Source organism: Gopherus evgoodei, chromosome 1 (assembly GCF_007399415.2).
Source record: "Gopherus evgoodei ecotype Sinaloan lineage chromosome 1, rGopEvg1_v1.p, whole genome shotgun sequence".
NCBI lineage: Eukaryota > Metazoa > Chordata > Testudines > Testudinidae > Gopherus > Gopherus evgoodei.
The window spans coordinates 230,106,555-230,134,004 of record NC_044322.1 but is presented as its reverse complement, the minus strand read 5'-3'; the positions used below and the strand labels follow the sequence as shown (position 1 = coordinate 230,134,004).

General features: G+C 41.7%; 1 protein-coding gene across 2 annotated transcripts in view; it reads right to left on the bottom strand.

The window, feature by feature from the left end:
• Positions 1 to 1,412: 1,412 nt before the first annotated feature.
• The window catches only part of CD9 (CD9 molecule), a 36,021-nt gene continuing 9,983 nt past the window's right edge, over positions 1,413 to 27,450 (bottom strand). Inside the window, exons 2-9 of one of the 2 annotated variants that reach the window (XM_030538835.1) lie at positions 19,485 to 19,587; positions 13,948 to 14,045; positions 11,813 to 11,887; positions 10,131 to 10,223; positions 8,859 to 8,942; positions 3,492 to 3,497; positions 3,103 to 3,186; positions 1,413 to 1,796 (exon numbers count right to left, since the gene is read on the bottom strand). In XM_030538835.1, coding sequence (XP_030394695.1) covers positions 1,731 to 1,796; positions 3,103 to 3,186; positions 3,492 to 3,497; positions 8,859 to 8,942; positions 10,131 to 10,223; positions 11,813 to 11,887; positions 13,948 to 14,045; positions 19,485 to 19,587 — 609 coding nt within the window. In that variant the 3' untranslated portion in view covers positions 1,413 to 1,730. Of the gene's footprint in view, positions 1,797 to 3,102; positions 3,187 to 3,491; positions 3,498 to 8,852; positions 8,943 to 10,130; positions 10,224 to 11,812; positions 11,888 to 13,947; positions 14,046 to 19,484; positions 19,588 to 27,450 lie in introns of both variants that reach the window. The other variant, XM_030538826.1, reaches the window with a different exon arrangement.

The window sequence follows — 27,450 nt, the reverse complement described above, 5'->3', positions numbered from 1 at the left end:
CTTTGTTTTCAGATGGAAACATGTTGTTTGGACTATTGTGTGCCAAATTTCATGTTTTGGTAGGTTTGGGGAAAGAACACATAAAATTAAGGTATTGAGAAATCTGAGCATGCTCTGTGAATATCTGACTGAGAAGTTTAGTGAAGCATTGTGACATCACTGCATGTTCGCTCTGTAAAGCCAGATATTAAGGCTGCTGCTCTGAGACTACAGCCTGGACAGTTTGAATGAAGTGTCTCACTGACACAGCAGAATCCTTCCCTGCTGCCCTTAAAATGCTAATCATTTGAAGGGAATTTGTGCAATGCTAAAATATATTTGAGAAATAGTGTGATTAAAAGCTTCACTTTACACATTATGCACAAAAGGTAAAGAGTCAACATTCAACCTTGACTTGTCATTTCCTAATTAAATGCTTGATTTTCCTCAGTGTACATTTGTAAAAAATGAAGCACTGTATAGATAACGTAGCAGAGTTGACAATAATGGGGAAAGCCAAGTTTTTAGTTAAGCATTTTGCTTTTAAGCTCTGATCCTTACTACAGTTGCCAACCCTTCTGGATTGTCCTGAAGTCTCCAGGAATTAAAGATTCATCTTTTTAATTAAAAAGTTTTATGCGATGAAGCCTCCAGGAATATGTCCAACCAAAGTTGGCAACCCCATTAAACACAGCCTTAATTTACCTTTTCGCCATTTACAGTAGAACCTTGATAAACTCATCCCTTCTACCATTTTGGTGTGAGAGAGTTACAAGTGAACACACTAGTTGCTACCAATTGAATTGGGTTGCTTTTGTGATAGATGCCAGCTACTTTTGTTTGTGAGTTATTGAATTTTGTTAACAGGTGAGTAAACACTTGAGGTAAAGCGGGAAAAACATGGGCAGAGCTGTTTGCCAAATATAACTCTTTGTGCTTTTAACTCACTCTGTTAAAATGAAGCATTTTCACTTTCAAAGAGCCACCCCTCAGGCCTAAGTGGAAAAACACTGGAAATTCTTTGGGGCAGGGACTGTCTTTTTGTTCTGTTTGTACAGCACCTAGCACTTTGGGGTCCTGGCCCATGACGGGGGGCTCCTAGGCACTGTAATACAAATAGTAACAGGTTCCACCCAGAGGGTGGCCTTGAGACACTTACATTAAACTGAAAGGTGCTTAGCTTTATGCTACCCATTTAATGTTAATCACTGCAGTGCTGTAATAATGCCAATAGGTCAGATTGCCTCTCACTTCCAACTATTTCCCCCCCACCATGTCACTCTCATCAAGAAAAGGGCAAGGGGAAAAGGAATGAGGTGCAGGTTTCTCCAAGCACAAACTGGTGCAGGTTTCTCCAAGCACAGACTGCTGACAACATGGTTTAATGGAGAGCATGTGCATGTGGGCAAGATTAAGAACCTAATCACTCTGCATTTACAGTCTTAATCTTTATTAAGTATCAAATTGTCTCCAACATAAATTACATCCTGATTATGATAAGTTTCAAGAAACCAGACAGCCACGTAAGGACAAATTGTTTTATGTACAATATCTTTGACTTTAGTCTAACAAATATAGTACCTTTTACTATTGGGTTTTTTAAAAACTTTATAAACAAAAAAGCAGTAAGTAAAACATCAATACCAAATAAAGCATTAAAAAGGTAACAAATATATAATTTTAGAAATGCTTTAAGAATGCTAAAGTTAACAGACATTTGTAGAGTGCAGAGATCTTCTTTGTTAAATCCCCTAGACCATTTCTCTGGTTCGGCGGATAGCACAACAGAGGATCATGCTGAAGATCATGCCAAAGATCTGGAAAAGGAGAGCAGACTCATTTAGAATACATTAGAGGATTAGCTTTCTGGTGATGCAGCTCTCCCAAAAACATAAGTGTGGGTGCTCTTGCTCTCCCTGGCCTATAGGCCAAGTTACTTCCACTGTGTATGTTATTTTTCCCTACCACCTCCCCACCCTACCCCCAATTATAAAAGCCACCACCATGACTTCTCTTTGATCTTAAGGGCAAGAGAACGCACAAAAGCACTTCTCTCCTGAGATAACTTGAGGTGCCCTCTGTAAAAAGTTCCCCAGCCCACTCTTGGGCAGCTGCGTGTGGAGGGATATCAGGTTGTGCATTGTCCAGCTATGCAAGGAAGTGCTGACTTTCCACCAGTTTCTTTTGGGACAGCATGCAGGATTTTAGTGAGTTATTAAAAACAGCAAAAATAAAAGTCTTGTGGCATCTTATAGACTAACAGACATTTTGGAGCATGAGCTTTCGTGGGTATATATATATATATACACACACACACACACACCCCTCTGCCCCTGGAAATTTCCACTACATGCATCCGACGACGTGGGTATTCACCCACGAAAGCTCATGCTCCAAAACATCTGTTAGTCTATAAGGTGCCACAGGACTCTTTGCTGCTTTTACAGATCCAGACTAACAAGGCTACCCCTCTGATACTTATTAAAAACAGTTTTCTTAATACAGCTTAGTCTCATTCTCTGCCTGGCACAAATTTCCATGTGCCCGAGCACTATATTATCCAAGAGAGGAGGCAAGATACTCTAACTTCAAACCGAATTTAAAAAAAAATTAGTTCCTTAGCCTGGTTTTCATAATGTGACTGGCTGGGTAAACAGCTAGCAAGGAAGAAGGGGAACACACTAGTATCAGTCAGACTTTTCTCTGGGTGGGGTGGGAGAGGAGAAAGATGCAGTTGTATTATAGTCAAAGTATCAGTCTTCAATGAAACCTCTCAAATAAAACACAATAAAGGGAAAACATACGCAATTTTTGCTCTTGGCTCACAATTCTAGGGTCCCTAGCAGAGTATTTAGAGTGAAAACTAGAAGTACCAAAGCATAGCTGTAAATACCATTTGCTCAGATGGCAGACTACATAATTTAAATCAATACAAAGCACACACTATTGTACTGCAATTGTGGAGGCAGGATTGTTCTTGGTGACATTTTTGCATGAGGAAGGATGAGAGGACTAGATCCTCATTGTAAAGTATAAAATCAGTGGGAAAAGCACATCTTAACTTGAGAAGGCCATCACAATTTCCCATCAGATTTAATTGACCGAAAGGATCAAGAAACTTACCATTACCACAGCAATACCAATGCCAACTGCTCCAATCACATTCAATTTAGAAGTAAAGACATCCTCAATGGCTGTAGGGCATGGCTGAAAAGAAGAAAAAAACAAGGGTGGAGAGCTTATCTTAAATATTGTTTTACATATATGCAGTTTTGACTTACAAAATTATGTGGTACTATGAGCAGCACTACACCTTGACCTGATCAGATAGCACATGCTGAACCTGATCCAACTACAACAGAAGCAAAATATTCATCTCCTGAAAGTGGCCTGCAAAGAAGGGTGGGAAAGGGGAGGCAGGTTGCCTTTAAAAATGGATGCACAATTTTTTCCCCCTTGCTTCTACTGTACACTAATACTTTCAGGTCTTTTCTACCCTAGAAGAAAAAGGCCTTTGTCTAGGGTAGGCTTTTCCCACACTAGAATTTCCAGCTGCTATTGTCAGTGATTTTGCAACAATGGTGGAAGTACTAGTGTGTAGACGTTACCAGCAGCTGCTAACTTTTTAGCTGCGACGTTGCCTAACCCTGCTTGGAGCAGCCCTATACAACATAGTTGTTAATATTCTAGTAGCTGACCTGTGTTAGCAGTTGAATTGTTACTACAATTTTAAAATAAGTGTCTCGTGCACACGACTCATGGTAACTGGAGAATTAGTGAAACTGTGACATCACAAGTGACTGAAAACCAAGCAACTGTGGGTCTTATTTGTATTCAGAGTTGCACCAAACTAAATGTGTTGTTTTAAATTAGTTAAACCAATGCAAAGCCCTATGTGGATCCTATGTAATGAGCTAAAGCACTGTTCTGTTCCAAAATGTAGGATTCAAAGCTCATTTCCCACAGTGGTTAGTCCTGTTTCAGGCCAGAAGTTTTGCTGACTTAAGGAAGCAAGGTTTCCGTAATGACTTTTTAAAAAACAAACAAACAAAACTACGCAGGAATAGGTCATTAGCTTACTCCAAAGGCTCTACCAAGACATCTAGTGGACTGCCGTTAGGCTGAAAACCACTGAGCTAGACTATTTACCATTGTGGGTCGCATATATGTGTTATGTGGGCCGCATCTAATACTACCTGTATGGCCCTGAGAATGTGACATGGGACACAGCTCTGTGCTGATTGGGACACAAGTAGGCCACAGTTTGAGAACCACTGGCTTTGACCTGTTTGGCACAAGTGACCCAGCCAGGAGTTATGCTCTCACCAGCATAGCTCTCAGGTTATAGGGAAATCTCACCCTCCAAATTAAACTTCAGATATTTAACACCATTGTAAAGTCAGTCTTACAGTATGAAATCTGGAGACTTAAGACCTTACTAATCTAAACTCCAAGTTTTCATAAAAACTACCTTAGACAAATCCTCAATATCAGATGGCCAGAAAAATAAAATAAATCTATCACACATTAAGAACTCTAATAGAGGACGAAACAGAAATGGATAGGACAGGAAATGACCGAATGAAAATGGAAATGGCTAAGACATACATGGAGGTAACACCTGAACATCATAAGAGAGGCGTTAGCCTGAAACCCCCAGGACAAGAGTGGGATGAGGTGGGCCATGGATAACATGGAAACGCACAAAAGAAAGCTACCAAAAATGACACAGGAAGAAGCTAAGACTGCAGCAGGAGATCAGCAAAGATGGAACTCAGTGGTGAAGGCCCTATATTCTGCATGGAATACAAAGGCATGAGAAAAAGACAGAGAGGCCTGAAATTTAACTCCCATAAAAAAAAAAAAATTGGAGAAGGCTGCACTTAGATGCTTTAAAAAAAAAAAAAATGAAGAAAAAAACCCCACTCTCTCCCTATTTGAGGTACACAAAAATAACTGTATAAACTATACTATTAGTGGTAGCAGGCATCAGATCACTAGAACATGTGCTAGCACAGTAAGCCAAATGTTTAAAATAAATAAGATTCAAAAATTCTACCATTTATCTGGTTTCTGGTCTCCCCACTCCCTTAACCCCAGCACCCTTCAACATTCCCCAGTAGCCCTCTGAATTCCAACTGATTCACGAAAGCACCACAGGCTTTTAAGTGGAGATGAGGACACGTGAAGCTGCTAGTCCTTATAGAGCACTCTAATTAGTATTGCTTCACCTAGTGGGAGATCACATGCTTATAGTAACCCAAACAACAGGTGGAATGCAGCAGCACCTAGAGCAGGAACAGGCAACTTATGGCACGCATGCCAAAGGCAGCACGTGAGCTAATTTTCAGCACCACTCATACTGCCCGGGTCCTGGCCACTGGACTGGGGAGGGGGCTCTGTATTTTAAATTAAGCTTCTTAAACATTTTTAAAACATTTACTTTACGTACAACAATAGTTATATATTAAAGACTTGGAGAAAGAGACCTTCTAAAAACATTAAAATGTATGACTGGCATGCGAAAACTTAAATGAGAGTGAATAAATGAAGACTCGGCACCCCAATTCTGAAAGGTGGCTGACCTCTGACCTAGAGGATATAATTGCCCACAAAAAGTCAGCAGCACAGTTTTACAGCTGCATCAGCTAAATTGAAGGCATTGATAGAATTCATAAAAGCAGCAAAGAGTCCTGTGGCACCTTATAGACTAACAGACGTTTTGGAGCATGAGCTTTCGTGGGTGAATACCCACATCTGACGAAGTGGGTATTCACCCACGAAAGCTCATGCTCCAAAACGTCTGTTAGTCTATAAGGTGCCACAGGACTCTTTGCTGCTTTTACAGATCCAGACTAACAGGGCTACCCCTCTGATACTTGATAGAATTCATGTTAATCATGAAGGAAATGTGGTTGATGTACTATACTGTATCTGTACATCTGAGGCCTGGTCTACACTACGCGTTTAAACCGATTTTAATAGCGTTAAATCAATTTAACGCTGTACCCGTCCACGCTATGAGGCCCTTTATATAGATATAAAGGGCTCTTTAAATCGGTTTCTGTACTCCTCCCCGACGAGAGGAGTAGCACTAAAATCGGTATTACCATATTGGATTAGGGTTAGTGTGGCCGCAAATCGACGGTATTGGCCTCCGGGCGGTATCCCACAGTGCACCACTGTGACCGCTCTGGAAAGCAATCTCAGCTCAGATGCAGTGGCCAGGTAAAAAGGAAAAGCCCCGCAAAATTTTGATTTTCATTTCCTGTTTGCCCAGCGTGGAGCTCTGATCAGCATGGGTGGCAATGCAGTCCCAAATCCTAAAAGAGCTCCAGCATGGACCATACAGGAGATACTGAATCCGATTGCTGTATGGGGAGACAAATCTGTTCTATCAAAGCTCCGTTACAGAAGACGAAATGCCAAAGCATTTGAAAAAAAAAAAAATCTACAGGCTACACAGTGCTGCGTGACAAGCGTAACGGGAAGCCAGAGACTCAAATGTAGGCTCATGGAGGGAGGGAGGGAGGGGGTACTGAGGACTCCAGCTATCCCACAGTCCCCATCAGTCTCCAAAAAGTATTTGCATTCTTGGCTGAGCTCCCAATGCCTGTAGGTTCAAACAAACACATTTTCCGGCATGGTTCAGGGGATAGCTCGTCAATTTACTCCCCCCCCCCCATGCGAAAGAAAAGGGAAAGAAATCATTTCTTGACTTCTTTCAATGCCACCCTATGTCTACTGAATGCTGCTGGTAGACGCGATGCTGCAGCAGTGAAGAGCAGTATCCGCTCCTCTCCCCTCCCTGGTGGCAGACGGTGCAGAAGGACTGGTAGCCGTCCTTCTTATCAACCCGTGAGTGCTCCTGGCTGGCTTCAGGAGAGGCTGGCCAGGGGCGCCTGGGTGAAAATAGGAATGATTCTCGGTCATTCCCAGTAGATGGTACAGAACGGCTGGTAACCATCTTCATCACAGCAACTGGGGGCTGAGCTCCATCAGCCCCCTCCCTTTCATGTGAAAAGAAAAGATTCTGTCATGCCTGGACTATCATAGCAGTGGGAGGCTGCCTCATCCTCATTTTATGTCACTAAAAACTCAGTGTTTCTTATTCCTGCATTCTTTATTACTTCATGACACAAATGGGGGGGGACACTGCCACGGTAGCCCAGGAAGGTTGGGGGAGACGGGAAGCAACGGGTGGGGTTGTTGCAGGGGCACCCCCTGTGAATGGTATGTAGCTCATCATTTCTGCGGGATCTGACACAGAACAGCTGTACTCTGATACACTGCTTCTCTAGTACATTTGCCCCATATTCTAGGCAGGACTGACTATTTTTAGAAACCATAAAGGAGGGATTGACTCGGGGAGTCATTCCCAGTTTTGCTTTTGCGCCCCTGGCCGATCTCAGCCAGGGGCACCCATGATAGCAGCAGACAGCACAGATAACCCTCATCTCATTGCCAAATTACACTGGCAGCAGATGGTACAGAATGACTGGTACCCATCTCTGCTATCATGCAAAAGCAAATGAATGCTGCTGTGTAGTGCTGGAGTATCGCCTCTGTCCGCGACATCCAGTACACATACGGTGACTGTAAAAAAAGCTGAACGGGCTCCATGCTTGCCGTGCTATGGCATCTGCCAGGGCAATCCAGGGAAAAAGGGTGTGACATGATTGTCTGCCGTTGCTTTCCTGGAGGAAGGAATGACTGACGACATTTACCCAGAACCACCCGCGACAATTATTTTTGCCCCATCAGCCACTGGGCTCTCAACCCAGAATTCTAAGTGACAGGGGAGACTGTGGGAACTATGGGATAGCTATGGAATAACTACCCACAGTGCAACGCTCCGGAAATCGACGCTAGCCTCGGACCATGGACGCACACCTCCGAATTAATGTGCTTAGTGTGACCACGTGCACTCGACTTTATACAATCTGTTTTATAAAACCGGTTTATGTAAAATCGGAATAATCTCATAGTGTAGATGTACCCTGAGAGTCTCATGTTGCTTTTACTTGAAAAGTTAATGCATCTTAGTGCCCATGAATACATGGATTAAAAGCTCTCAGAAGGAACTTCAATGGCAGTACAGAGAGTAGTTTTAGTTTTTAATAAATAAAAAAAGAGAAGAGAATTTGTTGGAATGATGGGAAGGATAAAAGACTGATTTGTCCAGAAGGATCCTACAGGGATCTGCATTAACCTGCCTTGGCACCTTGACAATAGGATTTCATGAGGCAGCCAGAGCAGAAGAGCACTGGCTCCATATGATGTGCTCACCTAGAGGATGCGCACCAATTTCCTCCACGGTTATTGCTGTTCCCACCCCCCCTCATTAAATTCAGACCTGCAGTTTCATTTTCACATGCTCTGTTCATCCCAGCTGCAGAGCTGTGGCTGCAAAGCCATAGTGCGCATTGCTGCAGACCGTTTGAGGAAGGGGCAGGGAGCAGGAAGACGAAAGAGGGTTGTGAAGACCTGACCGCAAGCATGCAGACGTTCTGGGTGAAATCATGGCCCACTGAAGTCAGTGGCACAATCCCCATTGATTTCAATGTGTATATGATTCAAGTTGCACAGGGATGTGATCAGGATTTTCTATTAGTCCTTAGGAGGCTGCATGTTTTGCCATTTCCAGACTGGTAGTAGAGGCCCCCCCAGCTAGATACAAGTGGCTCTGCATCCTGGATATTATTATTTTATATAAACTGGGGGGAGGGGAGAAGGAGGGACTCTTCCTAGGGAAGGGGATTATCTGGCCCATAATTCATTATTAAGAAGTGTAGTTCTTTAGTCTGTTCCCTGTCAAATACAAGTGTAATGGCATGGAACCACTATATGGAATGAGTTCAGTTTTCAGTTACCGTTACTGTAAGTATTTCTAATCCTTCCTTCTTAGGGCAGGTATCTTGTAACAGTTGTTCAATAGCTCCTGCGATACCACAACAGTCTAGCTACAGGAGAAAATAGAAAAAGGAAAATCTTTAGGAACCTTCATATTTTAGATTTTTATCTAAAACAAGCAAGATAGTTACTTCATTCTGATATACACAAATATCAAATAGAAGAGTTTCAAACATTTAAGTTGCATCAGTCAGTTTGACTGTGCCATTAATAGTTTTATTTTAAAATAATGGCTTTGTGAACATTACATTAAGAGTGAGAATTTGAACAAGTAAAGGAGTTCTTTTAACAGTAAAAGTGGTTGCATTTGTGTTATGTAGCACATAACAGTTTTGATCACAGTTTATTTTATAAATGACAACATTGCTACAGGAACCTTAGTTTCCAAACTTCTCTCTACATTCTCAATTAAAGATTTCTTTACATCTACCCCACACTTAGAAGAGCAGAAGTGTCTGTGACTAAATCCTGTGTACAGTTTGCTACTGATATTATCTAATCAAGTCAGAGGAGCTTGTTCAATAATCTAGCTGGTTTGTGCAGTTCCACATTTGTGCAAAGATGGCATCACACCGTTTACACAAGCTGTTTCATAGCACCATGGGTATTTATCTAATGTATCAGAATTACTACATTCTACCCAAAACTAATAGGCATCTTAAAAGTCAGCAAACAATGAAGACGTGTGCTGAAATCTAATCTTGTCATCCATAACTTGGTTTATTTTTTCCCCCAGTTTTAGCAGAGAAATTTTCACTGAGGATCAGCGACAAATGAAGTTTTAGACTAAAGATGCCTGAACAGTCTCTTGAATGGAGATGGCCAAAACTTAAAAACACCGATGAATTTGGGCCAAGACCATGTATGTGAGACATCCTAAATTCCAGACCCAAAAGGAAAAAAAGTTTTCAGATGCTCAGGAACTCACCAAAAAGTAGGGACTGTTAGAGCAAAGACCTTTTTAAACTTTAATGCTATAGTCTTTGCCACCATGAACACCATTATTAGAGACTTAACCCCCTCCCCAAACAAAAACATATACCACCACCATATTGCGTGGGTACTTAATAGTTTCCCCCCCCCCCAAACTGCCATCTCTCTGTAGAGTGCCAAAATTGAAGGCTAGACATCATAATTAAAGAATGAAGTGAAACATCATCTCTAATGTATTATGCCCAGCTTCTTAAAAAACAGACATCTTGTACATTTAAAAGAAATAAGTATGACCATATACTTACTGCATATTGAAATGCTTTCAAGGTTTCTTTAACGGCTGGCTGATTCCTCTTATCATAGGTTTCCCTGTAAAATTTCTTTACTTCTTCAATAATCTACAAAAATAGCACAGAGCTATAATGCTGTTTTACCTTGACTTATGTTACTTATAGTAAAAATTTTCCAAGACAAAAAGTATTTAAACCAGCTATTTTACAGTTTAAATGTTCCATCCTAGGAAGAGGTAAACATCCTCCATTTCCAAAGAAGTCAGCATCATAGGCCTCTAAAAATATGCATGAGCCTTAGAACAACAAGGAAATAGCAAAAGGAGGAGTTGAGAAGAAAGGTATAGCAAGATAAAGGTTACAACAGTGAAATATGGTTACGGACACATCATACTAGTTCTTCCAATTTGTGTTTTTGGTTCTGCTCCGATACTTGACAATGAGTAAGAAGATACCAGCTTTATCATGTCCCTCTAAATCTTGAGGGAATCTGATGGGGATGAAAACTAAGACTTCATCCATCAGATACATGAGAGCAAATCTTTACTTATCTAGCCTTGTTTTAGCAATGGACAAGTTTTCCTGTTGTACAAGAGGAGGAAAAATAAGGGAAGCTACCAATTCAGGCATCTCCATTGATTCTTAAAATTTTTGGGCCCCAATCCTGCCACGTTTGCTTAGCTTTGTGCATTTGAGTAGTTGCACTGAAGTTAACTGGACTACTCACATGCCTAAAGGGTATGTCTACATAATCTGAGGCAGCAAGCCTTTGAGCCTGGGTCAACAGACTTGGGTTAGCAGGGTTAATGCTAGTGTGCTAAAAATAGCCGTGTAGATGTTGCGGCTCGGGCTGGAACTTGGGCTCTGAAGCCTAGGGAGGCGGGGGGAAATGGACTTCACAGCCTGAACCACAACTTAAAAGCACTGACTACATAGCTACTTTTAGAGTGGCAGCGTGAACTTTGCTAGCCAATGTCTGTTGACCTGGACTGGGAGACTTGATCTTGTAGGTGTACCCTAATGTTTGAAGGAATGGGGCTGAAGTTAATAACTATACAGTGCCTTAACTGTAGTAAAACAGAACCTTGCTAATTTGGTCCAATGCCTGGGAATCTCCTCCAGAGTTTTTCAAAGTTTAGAGAACATGGATAATGCATTAAGATATACTCTGTATATTATAGTATATTGTAGTACATAATAGGGACTTCCAGTACAGAATCTGTGACTGAGGACTTGTCTACACAGTGAGATTTACCAGCAGAATACAGCAGTATGATTATACTTTTACATTTATACTAGTATAGCTGCCTGTGTGGACACACTTATTCTGGAATTTAAAAAAAAAAAAAAAAAAAAAAAAAGTAAGTGTCTGCACAGGGAATTATAAAGGTAACATGCTACTGATAAATTTCCGCATGTAGACATGCCCATAGTCTTTGCTGAGAAGAGGGGAGAGACTGCATTATTGTGGAGAAGTGTAAGGGTTAAGAAAATTCTCCTGTATCATGAGAGAGAAAAAGTTTGACCCATTATACTTCTTGCATCTTTGGGAAAGATTGTGTGTTTACATGCCAGTGAAACAATTATTTGTCTTTTGCATTGTCCTATTAATTGTGTGATCTTAAAATAGCTGAACATGTTTTCAGTTCTTGAGGAAAATTTTCAGTGCCAAGAGCTTGCAATAGTCAAAAACCTACCGTCTCTTTATTTGAAAATCCCCAGATGGCAACAGCTACTTCAATGGCAAAAATTACGAGAAGGAAGGTAAAGAACTAGAAGAGAAGAGAGATTTAAGTCATTAAATCAAGGTGTTTATTGTGAGTACTTTGCAAGGAGTAGTTTTTTTAAATTAGTGGACTTAAAATCCTAAATATCATCTCTAAAGTACAAGTACTATAATCCTATCAAGATTAAAATAAATAAATTAAATGCCATATGTATGGGGAGGAGGGGCAGAGAGAGGGGAGGAAATACAACTAGACTTTGTTCCTCGAGGTTTTTATTTTAGGATATGGTATTACTTTAAAGCCAATTCACAATTACTTCAGAAATTAAGTGGTGATGGAGTAGTGGATTTAGTGGCGATGGAGACAGGTTTTACACCTTTAAGTTGGCTCTGCAATATGAATGGAAAAGTAGTAAGGATTATGGCAGAGGGAGACTTCAGAAGCAACACGTGTGTCATGAATGAAAGAAGCCAGTCATATGTTTTGGTCACTCCTGAACTATGGAAACTGAACTAATGGTGTATTGTCACTGCTTTAATTCTATTGCATTGTGGAGCAGCTACAAGAGGCTGAGGTCAGCCAGACGTGTGAAAAATCCACACCCTTGAGAGATGCAGTTAAGTCGATATAGCCCTAGTTGTAGACAGCGCTACATCGATAGAAGAATTCTTCCACTGTTTTATCTACTGCCTGTCAGGGAGGTGGATTTTGCTACAGCAATGTGAGAACTCCTCCCATAGCTGTAGAATCTACACTGAAGTGCTAGAGAGGTGCAGCTGCAGTGCTGCATGTGTATCGCTGTAGTGTAGACATAGCCTAAAGGCTGGTCTACACTTTAAACTTATATTGGCATAGCTATATCCACCACGGGTGTGAAAAAAAAACAAACCACACCCGACCCACAGAGGTATGGTGACAAAACCCTCAGGCAGATGCAACTATGTCGACACAAGAGTGCTTCTGTCAACATAAACAGTGTTGTATGGGGAGGTTGTGTCCATACACATTGGCAGCAAATTCCTGCTATCAGTGTACATTGCATCTATGCTAGGGGGCTATGCCAGCACAGGCTCTGTAATGCAGGTATCGCCTACATCGTTCTTCTCTCAGAAGTGTTCTTTCCGAATTTCTGTCACCGCTGCTGCTCTAAGTTGCACTATGGGATGTTTAGCGACCTTAAGAAGTCAGGAGCTTTGTACTGCATCTCACACAAAGAAAGTCTGTGTGTTTAATTAACTGCCAGGGAGAATCAAATTGCTGCTAGCATTTAAAAGAATTAAAGAAAGGCATGGAGGGCAGATTTAAAATATCAAAGCCAATACGTATCACTTGAAAGAGTCTTCTGGAAATGAATTTCTTCCTTGAACACAGCAAATGATGAGTTCTTTCTCCCAGTTGTAATGGCAGTCTGTGTTGATATGCAGTTAATCTTGTGAAGATTTACAGAAGACTCTGAGCACAGCTATTTAATTTTGAGACATGGAGAGGCTGATAGGATGTACTGGTTTTGTATATAGGTGAGTAATGCTGTCCTCCATAATTCACTTAGAAAGAGTGGTGCCTATGACTACTGGTAACTACAGCAGTTCTTCTATTGGCTCATATGGTAGAGGCCTGTGCTTTTGAAGATGAAAACCAAGATACTAGTGCCATGTGTGCAATTTATATAACCGTCTATTGTCTGCATCACATGTATTGGTTATACTGTATTCAGAATAAAATGCATACTTGTGCCAATAATGGCACTGTCCATCAGTTCTGCATTCACGCATCCCGCATCTTGTCTTAACTCTTGAATGTTGCAGAACATACCAATATTTAAGCTTGCTTTGTCTGAACAGAATATACTTGATAGGGAATAGAGCAAGATGTGACTTCAACTGCTGGTCATTTACATTTAGTATTATGTTAACTAATCTATATTGAGAGAGAAGTAAAGCTTCAAAACAAGTAATAACTGGAGTGAAATAGAGCTAGAATCTGCTGCCCGTTATTCTTATCACATGTGCCTGCATTCCCACTCTCGTCTTAAGATTTCTGAAGGTTCCATTTGCAGAACACATCCCAGCCCAAGATCAAATATTACTGTAAACAAAAATGCTTACCAAGCCAAGCATGCACTGTGACTCTTGCACTGCACCACAACATCCCAAGAAACCAACTAACATCATGAGTGCGCCAGCTCCAATTAGAATGTAAACTCCTGGGGGTAAAGAGAAAACAAAGCTGGTGAAGTACTCACCAATAAGTGATTGTGAGATTGCAGTTATTTTTTAATAGATTCCCCAGGGCAATAGCACGTATAAGTAGTTGCCTTTGCCATGGTTTAAGTTCTTAAGGTTGAACTTTTCAAAGCAGTACAGGGGATTCTTTAGAGTGAAAGCATCTGATCATACAGCAAAAAGGTAGTGAGGAAACAAATGTTTCTGTTCAAAGCAGCAATAAGATGGGCAATTCCTCTGCCACCCTTTTCACAAGTCATTAAGCCCAGAGTTTGTTTAGGACACATTATTAATAGGTAGGCTTGGCAAGATTCAATGTAAAAACAGACTGATGTCAGTAAATATTGATTTCAGCGGACACACCAAAAATAAATGAAAAATATCCATTGGTAACATCTATGAGTGCAGCCTGTCCTCCTCCCCCATGCACATACACACCTTGTTGCTGCAGAGATTGTGTGTCACTGGCCACACAGCAGGGCAGAGAGCCCTTGGCAGCTCCACTATCACAGGGGGGAGAGAGAGAGAGAAGGGCTGTGGCAGTGAAACTGCAGAGGGCTTCCTGCATGACTACAGGGCCCATGACACTGGTCCCTGCAGGTACAAGATATGGGGATGGCTGCCACCCTCATGGGGCAGAGCAGAGACCTCCAACCAGGGCAGTGAGGGGAAGCCACCCCGCTGCTGAATGGCTCTGTCCTGGGCAGGAGTCATTCAGCAGTGAGGTAGCCTCTTTCACAGCTAGGGGATTGTTGTTCTCCTTCTGACGGCCCTGGCCTAGGGTCTTGGCTCTGCCAAACCAGGATCCACCTTGCACCTGTGTGTCTTGGGTTCTTTGGCCACACAGAATGCCCCTGCCCTAACCATCCCCACAACTGTAAAAGTAAATAAATTATTAATTGCCAAAATTGCAAAACAAAACAATCTAATTCTGCCAAGCCTATTATAGGCAAAGGGCAAAGACTGTCTCATCCCAGAACCGTGTCTCTAAACCCATATAGGGAAAACCTGGAATTATGCAAGAACCAAATCCTGCAAGTTATTCTTTGTAGACCCATGGGCTGGGCTGCAATTGTTCTGATTGGAGGCAGACGAGGTTTGCAATTTACCTCTAACCTAGGGTTTACTGGCTCCACAAGAACGTGGGTGGAAGGAAAAAGGAGTCATATACATCTGGTATAGAGCTTAAGAGCTGTTTTTCCCTTTTTAAATGAATGAGTGCCTTTTGGAATCCTCTAGGCACATGAGCATAACAAAAACTATAATTTAGCTAGTTAAACCGTCATTCTCTACAACCACAGCAAATTCAACCTCCTCTGCCTTTTAAAGAGGGAAAGGGAAAAAAAATTCAGCCAAACACACTCAAAAAGAATTAAGTGACTGAGTAAATTGACTATGGTGCTCTGTCCAACTTGGGAAGTGGCTTCTTGAAAGGGGTAGCGATCAGTCTGTCCTAGAGTAGGGGACCCTCCAGTAAAGACTCCCTACTTTCAGTCCCTGATACACAGTACAAAACCAGGAAACTGTCAGCATGAGTGCCATGGCTGATCAACTACTGCAACTTAACATTAATAATCAATGCACAATATTATATATATGCAGAAAACTTTGGAGCTGTCCTACAAGTTTTCTGGATGTGAACTGACAGGCCAAATATACATAGAGTTGGTTGAAACTTGGAATTTCCATTCTGCAAGAGATTCTGACATTTCAAAAAGTTTCCTCTCATCCTAAATTGGGATTTGGGGAGGTGGGGGTGGGGGAGAGAAAGAGTGTCAATTTTCTGCAAAACAAAGAGTTTCCAGAAACTTTTGAAGTTTGACAAAAGTGAAGTGCTTTGTTTTGACTTTTATAATATAAATTATAAAAAAGTCAAAACGAACCACTTTGACCTTACTGAAGAAAAAAATATTAAAATGTTTTGCATTGACAATTGCAATTAAATTGACGTGTTCCTGTGAAATATTTTGATTTTGTCAAATCAGAGTTTTACAGGGGAGCGTTTTTCCATCAGAAAGTCTTCAACTGGCTCTATAGACATCGAAGTAGTAGATTTGTCTCATGGATGCAATGAAACAAGTAGCAGACAGCTGTTTAGGTATAGTGCTCATGAAGAAACCAGATCTAATTCTAAAAAGTTGTTGCACGCAAGTCCAAGTGGACTTTAGTATTTTATCTAAGGCAACTTAAGCTCTCAGAGAGCCTGTTTACATGACTTGCACAGCAGGGCCTTGCTGAGAGAGATTTCTAGAATGGGGAAAATATGGAAAGGAGGATTAAAAGGTGGAAATCTGACAGCATCTTTAAGAGGAATTCAGGAAGCAATCATTGAACTAGCATATCCTTGAAGAGATAATTTAATTCCAGTTACTAGGGCAACTGGAGTCACTTCCACCAATAGATTCATAGATTCCAAGGCCAGAAGGGACCACTGTGATCATCTAGTCTGACCTCCTGTGTAACACAGGCCATAGAATGTCCTCAAAATAATTCCTAGAGTTTTGTTTTTTTTTTAAAGAAAAAACAAACCAAACAAAACACAAAAACACCACACCACCACCTAATCTTGATTTCAAAATTGGCAGTGATGGAGAATTCATCATGACTCTTGGTAAAGTATTCTAAGGGTTGATTACCCTCACTGTCAAAAATGTACATCTTATTTCCAGTCTGAATTTGTCTAGGTTGTATTTCCAGCCTTGGATTGTGTTCTCTCGCTCTGCTACACTGAAGAGCTCATTATTAAATATTTGTTCCCTATGTAGATAGTAATCAAGTCATCCCCTACCCCGAATCATTCTTGTTATTCAAAGAGAATGTTATGGAACAGCTTCCCTATGAGGAGAGATTAAGAAGACTGGGCCATTTCAGCTTGGAAAAAAAGATGACTAAGGGGAGATAAAGAACTAAGGGTCACCAAATGAAATTAATAGGCAGCAGGTTTAAAAACAAACAAAAGCAAGTATTTCACCACACAACGCACAGTCAACCAATGGAACTTTTTACTAGAGGATGTTGTGAAGGCCAAGACCAAAACAGGGTTCAAAAAGAACTAGGTAAGTTCATGGAGGATAGGTCCATCAATGGCTATTAGCCAGGATGGAGTCCCAAGCGTCTGTTTGCCTGAAACTGAGAATGGGGCAACAGGGGATTGATCACTTGATGGTTACCTGTTTCTGTTCATTCCTTGTTAAGCATCTACCTTTGGCTACTGTCGGAAGACAGGATACTGGGCTAGATGGACTTTGGTCTGACTGAGTATGGTTGTTCTTATGTTGATAAGCTAAAGAGATAGAGCTCTTTGAGAATCTCTGCCTTATAGTGATAGAATCAAACTGTGGGTTGGGACCCCAAAGTGGGTCAACTCTTTTGAAAGGGGTCGCCTGGGTTGGCTTAGATTTGCTAGGGCCCAGGGCTGAAGCCTGAACTACACTGCCTGAGGCCAAAGCCCGAGGGCTTCAGTCCTGGGCCGTGGGGTGCAGATTGCAGGCCCCCTGCCTGGGGCTGAAGCCCCTGAGCTTTGCCCCCCCCTGTCCAGAGTGGTGAGGTTCAGGCTTTGCCCCCTCCCCAGGCAGTGGGGCTCGAACAGGCTCAGGTTTGGTCCCCTCTCCTGGGGTTGTGAAGTAATTTTTGTTGTCACAAGGGGGTCGTCGAGCAATGAAGTTTGAGAACTCCTGCTATAAGGATAAGATTAGGTCATGGAGGTCTCAGATTCCATGACTTCCAGAATCCTCTGTGACATTTTCCACCTCACCCCTTCAGGGGGACCCTGGAGCTCTGAGACCTCACAGGATGATGGGTGGTGGCCCCCTCCCACACCCTCAGGTTTCAGCCATCCCCTGTCAGCCCCCCACTCCCAATTATTTTTATTAAAAAAGTCACAGGCAGGTCACGGGTTTGCATGAATTTTTGTTTATTGTCTGTGACTTTTACTAAAAATAAACATGACAAAATCTTAATCTTAACTATAAGCCATATTTTCAAATCCTTTAATCATTCTCGTGACTCTTCTCTGAACCCTCTGGAAATTTATCAACATCCTTCTTGAATTGTGGGCACCAGAACTGGACACAGTATTCCAGCAGAAGCCATACCAGTGCCAAATACAGAGGTAAAATAATCTTACTACTCCTACTCAAGATTCCCCTTTTTATGCAACCCAGAATTGCATTAACTCTTTTGGCCACAGCATCTGACTGGGAACTCTTGTTCAGCTGATTATCCACCATGACTCCCAAATCTTTTTCAGAGTCACTGCTTCACAGGGTAGAGTCTCCGCTTCACAGGGTAGAGTCTCCCTTCATGTAATTTTGGCCTACATCCTTTGTTCCTAGAAGCACATATTTACATTTAGTGTATTAAAACCTATATTGTTTGTCCCCAGTTTACCAAGCGATCCAAAAGGTTAACCTTATACCCGAGAGAGAAAACGTCAAAGAGTGGTTCAGAAGGAGCTTTCAGCAGACTGAACTCTAACCAGCTCTAGTTCTAGCCCCCAACCCCTTTGTGAATCCACAGGGAATATAATTTTGAATAGAGGAATTTGGGACTCTTCCTACTGGTACATGCAAGATGGTACTTCAGCTCCCTTCACACCAGTGTGTAAAGGGTAGGATGCAAACTCTTGGAGGAAATGAATCTGAACTTATGAAGAAGTCCCTCAGGTTCTATGGAGGCTGCCTCATTTGAATATGTGCCAAGGCTACCAGACATATTACTGCATCAATGATGCCTAATGTGCACAAGCATGATCCTTGCTGAGACTTTCTGGTTCTGGAGCATCTTCTGTGTCAAATCATGATGTCCTGGGGTTTGAATGCCAGGTCTACCAAGATTCATATATACCCCTGTTGCCTCTAAGTTCAGACTTTGGGAGTTTAGTAATAACTTTTATTGCACCGTAATTTTTTCGAGTCACTGCACAAATAGTAACTCGGTTTAGAATGAAGCTCTAGTGACTCTCACACCTTGCTGGAGATCTAGACCAGTTCTTGGATCCCTTCCAAGGGATTGTCCATCATGTGGAAACACATGCTCTATCTCATCGCATCTAGAGAGGTCTCTAGGACTGGTAAGCATAGTGTAAGCACAGACGCACACATCTCTAATGCCAGCCAAAGAGGCAAAACTGATTTATTAGTGCTTTTCTTCCATGGGATATCTTAGACCTCCACTGCATGCTAAACCAGTGTGTATGTGTAGGCATCCGAACAGTACAAAGCACATAGCTAGCTGTCTCCCTGAAAGAGACGTGTGTTTACTCCAGACTCACCATATTTACCTGAACATCTTAAAATCTCAGACAATTGAGTATTGCACTTTGGCAAGTCTTTGTGAAGGTTAAAGATGACAGAGTCCATTATCAGAAAGTTCTTGGTACAAAGGGAATTTATGATACTCAAAATTACTTCACTGCTTACCAGTATAGAAGTTTGAATTGTTGGATTCCATCTCAAAGATATTTTTTGTCTGCGTATCAAACCGAAGCCATAGTCCAATTGCAAGGACTGCAGTTCCTAAAAGCTGTATGAGTAAAGAGAAACATTAAAGAAATAAGTATTATGCTGTTACAAATGTAGATGAGGAGGATAATTTTACATATTATTTTTAGACTAATATTATTATGAATGAAAAGGAGGACTTTGCCTTGTCATTTAATTTCCAGAACTAAGATGTTATTTTCAATTTTGGCATATTTACATTCCAAGTTGGTCTCTCTATTAGTCTCCAGCTTTGTACATATCCAGCAGAGTATTTCACAAGTTTTATTGCACCATAATTTACAGATCAAGATGAATGTCATTCTTGTTCCACATTGAAGACATGTTAAGTATTGGACTGTGTCAACTTGCTGGGTTATATATTTCCACTTATCCCTGAACCCCACACTGCTTTAGAGAGGACCTATTGTAACCAGGTTGAATACTGCATCATGCTGATGTTTTCACACTGAAGACAATGCTTTGTAGGCAGTCTTATTTCTTCCTATATGAAGACTCACTAGTAATTTCAGTGAATTAAGGGAATAAGCCAGATTTATGTCATGCGATGGTCAATGTTTCTGGCACAGTGGTAAAAATAGAAAAAAAAAAAAAAAAAAAGCTTCATATGTCTGCTGAGCTCATCAGTCCAAGTCTGCCAAGCATAAAGTAGGAGCTAAACAAAGGAGATATGTGGGAATATTGTAAGAGGGGTAGAAAATACAGAAGGCAGTGACAGAAACACTGCTCTATCCGAATCTGAAGTTCTGCATTCAAAATTGGACCAAAAAATTGGATCTGCAAACAAAAAACCAAGTCTATGTGCCCAAGGATCCTGCCAGCCTGGCTGTGTGCACGCACACATGTGGCAGAGGACATTTAAATATTCACAAACTACTCTCTGGGACAGTTGCCCTGCTTCCAAAACAAGGGGTTATGAATTAGAGGTACCAGAATTAGGGGTTATCTACATGAACTCAGTTTGTGGCAAGCTGAGATTTAAACCTACCCCACACTTGCCTGCCAGTCACTAAGTGTCTGTGTGTGGATTCTGTTGCCATGCACTGGAAGTCTCCTAGTGTTGTTTTCACCTATGCTGCTTTGAAATGGGAGTAGATCAATGCACACTAGGAAAATTTTAGCAGCAGCAGCAGGTTGCACAAGGACACTAACTACATGCGAGATGAGTGTGGAGTAGATTTATACCCCAGCTTGCTACAGACTAAGAGTTCATGTAGCCAAATACTTAGATTTTGCCTCAACATTTTCTAGGGCAAAGAGAAGTTTATAACAGATGACTAGAACTAGTAACAGGCCTAAGGTTTAGGAAATCCCAGGGAAGGGTTAAGCTAGTTAAGTATGAGCTAGGAGAGAACAGAATGGCATTCACAGACTTCTGCACCCAAGAGACTGGAAATTGTTACAGAGGCTCAAATTATTGTCCCCTCTGCAGATAGTGCAGACAATCCGCTGCCACTGATCTCCATGGGTGCGCATGTTTCCCTCTATGACATCATATCCAGTTCCCCTGGACCCAAGTGAAACCCTGCACTGGACATATGCACAAAGAGAGGGAGCAAAAGACTCCTTTTCTTCTTGTGTATTAGAGTACAGACATTTCAAGGGAGGAGGGAGAAGGGAGGAAGAGGTGAACTTTTGTTGCCCATAAACATATTTCCCCTCTCCCAATCTCTCTCCCCAAAATGATGGAAGTGTGTGGAGTTCCTTGAAGGAACTCTTCATGGGGCGAGAGGGAAAAATCACTAGCAGGGGAAAGTTTGGGTTTGTATTTGTAATAGTTTAGAGAGGAGTTGCAATTTAAATAGCCTCACCTCAGTGTAGATTGCCCTTAAAGAGGCTTTAAAAACACCACAGGAGTTGGCCCGGGGGGGGGGGGGGGGAGGGGGGTGTCAGAGAGAATGACCTAGCCTCTGAACAGCCAAAGACTGGATTTACCTGATCAGAGAAACCACACATACCTGAAAGACCAGCACCACCTTTAAAAGCAAGAATCTGATGACCAACCTATCAAAGAGGAGCCTAAAGATTTAGCTAGAGTGCACCACTACATATTAATTTGTTCTCTAGGAACCAGTCGCATCCAAAGACTTCCAACCCAATCAAAGACACACACACACACACGAAAAAAGTCTTGACACTTCAAAACCAAAATGCAACCAGACAATCATCTTCAGGTTGTACCTCAGTTGAATAAGAGTAAGGCCTGGTCTACATAAAGCGTTTTACTGGTGTAACTATGTCAATCCAGGGTATGATTTTTTTCACGATATAATTATGCCAGTAAAAACCCTAGTGTGTTATAAAGTTGTAATAGTATAAGGTGCTTTATAACAGTACTGTTTATTCTGCTTCACTGATGATTGGCAATAAACTATACTGATATAACTATCCACACGGGATGGGGAGGGGAGAGAGTGTCACTTTATCTATGCTAGGTATAATAAAAGAAGTGTAAATAGAGGCCAATAAGACTTGACTAGGCTGAAGTTCAAGAAGTTCATGGGGTTATAAAGGAAAGAAAGTACAGTATATAATGCTATCCTGGGATACTCCACCATGCACAGGCAGCAAGAGTCATAACGAAAGGACTTTCAGCAAGAGCCTTAATCTTCCAAAGGGTCAGGAAGTTCTCTTCTCACCCCTTTTGCCCACCATATCCTACATGGCCAAAGAAGCAATGTGGGGTTTCTCAAGGTGAGACTCTCCTCCCTCAACAAGCATTCAGCACTACTCACGCATCTCTGCATATGCTGGGTTCTCAGTAAAGGTTCCATTTTCAAGTGGCTTATTCATTAGAGGTTGTAAGCCTGTTACTGACCCAAGTAATGTGTATTTTAGTTAGTTATAAACTTGTCAGCGGATGGTGTATTGTAGTTACAAAACATGATTATGAGTGACCTACAGACCAGTTGGACTGTAACAAATTAATAAGCAATGATGTTGTAATAAATGGTTCCCTGTTAATGTACCCTTAATATGTTTGATCAGATTAAGGCTGTTTACCCACAACACTCCAGCTCCTTAGTACAGTGACTCTTACCCTCTTTGCTTCCTAAGGCTAGATATTGCTATCATTTGGTTTTCAGGCAGCCTCAAGCCTTCTGTGAATAAAATGACTGAAAGCATCTCTGATTCAACTTGCGAAGGCCTCCCAAGTTAATGGAGACGAGCCCTTGCCATAGGGTTGCCAACTTTGGTTTTCTGCAATCAGAAACACCCTTGGCCTGCCCCCAAGCCCCACTCCAGCTCCCCTCCCTTGCTCTCCCCCACCCTCAATCATTTTCATAAGCTAAGGCAGGGGATAAGGGCTCTGGCTGGGGATGAGAGCTCTGAATTGGGACTAGGGATGAGGCGTTAGGAGTGTGAGAGAGGGCTCTAGGGTAGGGAAGGGGGTTGAGGTGTGGAAGGAGATGAGGGCTCCGGGGTAGGCCAAGGGGTTCAGAGTTCAGGAAGGTCTCCAGGGTGGCCAGAGGACTCTGCATGCTGCTTCTGTCTGCAGTCACCGCCCCCACAGTCCCCACTGGTCACGGAGCTCCCACAGGAGTGGCGGAGCTGGAGCCCCCCTGGCTGCCCCTCCACTTAGGAGCCAGAGAAACATGCACGCTACTTCCAGGAGCCTACCACTGCGGCCAACTAGAGTTTTAGCAGTCCAGTCAGCTGTGCTGACCCGAGCCGCCAAGGTCCCTTTTTGACTGGACACCTGGCAATCTTACCAGATCCCTCCAATCTACCCACCACCACCCCAAATTTGGGGACTTTAATAATTCCCATCCAAGATGAGAAATTTGTGCCTCATCTTTCAAATTAGAGCTGAGCAGAAAAGTTTGTCTCCATTTTTAGCTTTCTGCCTGGGAAAGGGAAGCTGGACACTGTTGGCTTTAGGCTATAAAGAGCTGACCTATAGAAAATCCAAGGCCAGTTTTTAAAAACAGAAAGGAGTTTGATTTTTTGAACCACATTCTTCTCAGATCAAAAGGGTGCTTTTATGACTTTTGTTTGGCTACCACAACGCAGTAAAACTCCATCTGGAAGGAAAACCAGCGATAATCCAAGCTATTTTATGGAGTGGCTTGTGTTCTACTCTGGAGTACAATTCTACTCTGAAACAACTATAAAAATGGCATTACAGAGCTCTAAGCTTATTACCTCTCAATGACTACATATTAAAAGAGGTTCAGTTTATAAGTAAAATGGATCACCAGTAAAAAAATTAAACAGTTAGAACATAGCTGAGGATTCTGTTGATAATGTACCAAGAATCTAGCTCCCTCTCCACAGGTGTTGTAGGACAAAAATAAAAACAGATTTGGGGAGGTATTTTGTTGGGGTCAAAAAGTTAAGCAGCTATATCTGAAGTAATGAAAGAGAGATCTTTTGTTTGTGGCATTTTCTGACCATAATTTCCAGTTCTGAACTTGTGACACAGGTTACTAAGACTAAATAAGCATATAATTTAAGCTTGTTACTTGGTGCGTATAAACATCACATAGTCAGTTCCACTGTTTCCTCTGTATAGGAAGTCAGTCACTTCCCCTTGTTTGTGTGGGTTTTTGCATATAGCAACAGCAGAGATACAAGATTTAAAAAAAAAAAAAAAAAAAAAAAGGCAAGAACGCAACTGTAAACCCTCCCAAAATTGACAGGTTGAATCCAGAGATGGTATAGAAACCCAAAGTTAACTTTTTAAACGTAAGTTAATTGAAGAATTAAAGATATTAAGTTGAAATCCACTCTACCCGCAAACCTTGGACAGATCCTGTTATGGGAACAGGCTTGTCACAGACACTGTGTTAAGTCTAAACAGAAACAGGAGTTAAACTGATATTCAACTTGATGGCTGACAAAGTTCTAATCCCTAAAGAGGGCACTAAAAAAAGGCAAGTTTCTTGCCATTACAAGACTTCTCTTTACCATTTGTATTAAGGCTACTAAGCACCCAATTGCTTCCTCCAAAATCCATCCCTAGTCATCTTTCACTTCTTACAACAGCAGCTTCACTCTCCAGAACTTGCATCACTCCTCAATCCATCTGACTACAGCCAAATTGTTTTCCTTACATGTTACTCTGACTACATCACCCCTCTTCTTAATCCCTACACTAGCTTCCAGTCATTTTCTGTATCAAATGCAAACTGTCTTTTGTTGCTTTCCAGGCTGGGCCCCTGTATATGTATTCTTGTCTCCTACTGTGGTCCACAACATGCCCTGTCCTTTCTTCTCCCAGCTCCATGCACCTTGACACTCTTCTAGTCTCCACTTCCTTCCTGCACCTGTGTCCCCATGCAACTTTTGTCTTGGAAGGTCCTCCTCTGAGCTCACCTCTGTTAGCTTTCCAATGCTGAGCACCACTCTATTATTCCTGTAAGACCCTGCTCCCAAACTCTTTGTTTTGTTTAAATTATATATACACATACAAGCTATAGTCCACACAAAGGTTATCATGGCATTTACTGTTTTGACTCTAATCCAATCTGACACTCTGCCTTTTCGCTTGCTTACTGTGCATAGCCATCCTGGATTTTCAACTTCTTTGGACCAGAGGAAACCTGCCTTATTTTTTCCTGTAGAAAACCCATGCACACCTATAATGTTGCAGAGTGAAGTTACTGGATAACTGGGTTGTGACAGAACAGATTATTCTGGATAACCAATCTTGAGAAAGCTATGGGGAAAGGGGTGGGGGGGAAGAATGGCTCTGATTGAGCTGGATGTTGGATGAAAGTTATAAAGCTGAGATGGCATACAACCTATTTTCACCTCTCCTTGAAAACACTTACTGAAACTTTGCTAATGGGGTCTTTTATGTTTTTAAAGAAAGTGTTATGTTAATTGAACAAGGAGATATCAGGGTATAAAAAGTTACTTATTCCAAGTTTTATTCATTTTTCTTGAACAAGAATAAGTATACTATGTTAGAAGGTCAGGCAATTAATTTTGGAGTTAATCACTGAAGTAGTTTGAGCCTCTTGGATCTCCAGGAGATCTTCTGAACTTAAATCCTTCACTGGTCTTGAGAAGGGTATGACCTCCACAGGCACAGGTTGTGAGGGTCAGATAGATACAAGAAACACACACACCATGCAGAGCCTGGGAGCTTTTGGACAGAGACAACTCCTTTTTCAGAAGCTCAAAGACATCCTAAAAGTAAGGTCTCAAGGTTGGCAAATGATGCCTAGATGGGTTAGTTAAGTGCAGTTTCTTCCTTAGAGCTTGCAAGGTATACAAAATGTACTCGTGGGCCTTCTGTATTTGCTGCTACAGAACTAAGCTCCATGGATGACCATTACCAACCTCCCCATTACCTATTGTATGGAGACTATGGAGCTTGTCACTCCATCAGCACCGCCTGCATAAGATCTATTACACTATGGTTCAAAGAACTTACCAACTCTGAAGAAACCTGTGTAATTAAAAGTTTTACAAGTCCCAATGCCTGTTTAAAAGCTTGCCATATGCTGACAAAGTGGCTAAGTTATGTTTCATGAGAGGGATAAGGGAGCGCTCCACTCAACATTGCATCTGAGTACCTTATCCAAAAAAAAGAAATCTAAGAGTAAATCTACCTTGTGTGTTATAGGTTATTGTACCCTGTGAATGCAAGGGCAAAGAAGTGGATTTTACTTCTCAATTTGCAGGTGACAAAATAAGTTAGTTCTTCCAATCTCTTCAAAATGACAGAGTTCCACAGTTGTGGAACAGCTTCTGAAAAATCTGTCCGAGGCTATATTTATGCCACAGGGCCTACCCCAGCATAACTATGTCAGCACAGTTATAGCCCCTACACAAACAGAAGAGGGTTGTCTGTCAAGGTAGGAACACCACCTCCCTGAATGATACTAGCTGTGTTGACAGAAGCCCTCTTCCACCAACACAGCTGACTCTACACTGGGGAATTTGTCGGCATAGCTAGGTCAAATCACAGGTGCTATTGTTGCACACCCCTCACTGATGCAGTATACCAGTATTACTTTAAGCGTAGACCAAGCCTTGTATGCGCAAATCTCCATCTAGAGGTTGAAAACTCCATGGTTCCAGAGCAGGGGTAGTCAACAGGTGGCGCAGGGGCCAAATCCGAACAGCTAGATGCTTTTGAACAGACTGCAACATCTTTTTATTTATGTATCATTATTGTTATTTTTGTATTTTCTCTGGAATCTGGACCTTGACCAAAAAAAAAAAAAATAATAATAATAATGGATTACCCCTGTTCCAGAGAGACATAGCTGTTGCGTGGGTCATGGACTTGAAGCGAAGGACCATCTCACTTTACCTTTCTGTGCCTCAGTTTCCTCTCCCACCCTTTGTCTGTGGCATCTATTTAGACTGCAACCTCTTCACAGCAGAGACTGTCCCTTACTATGTGTATGTAGAGGTATTAACATAACATGGCCCCACCCTCTGTTGGAGCTACGGTAATACAAATAATAAACTTGCTAGGATTAATCATGTGCAGGGCTATTGAAGATAAAGGACTAAAACCTTAAATTAGGCCAATTAACAAGGGATGCAGAGAGCAGACTAGGCTGATGTGTGCCAGAACCCTTGTGATTTAAAATGAATGTCAGAGTACAGTGCCCAAGAGAAGACCCATGAGAACTCCTGGTTACTTTCCAATGCCATATGAAAGGTGTGTGTGTCTCTGGATAAGTGGGTTTGGGAGGAATGGATCAAGGGAGAGAGGAACCCTTCCACTTTCATTCAGATGGCATTAGACAGTGGCCATTTACTATGCACGTAGGCTCCTTTTTCAAAGGTTATTAAAAGCTTACTGCACTTCAGAGTGCAAATCCCTAGAGCTGCTAAACTTTGAAATGAATGCCATTTAGTGATGTATATTTGATTACAATCAAGTTTGGGAAATTAATTTGGAGGGAAAGGAAGTGAG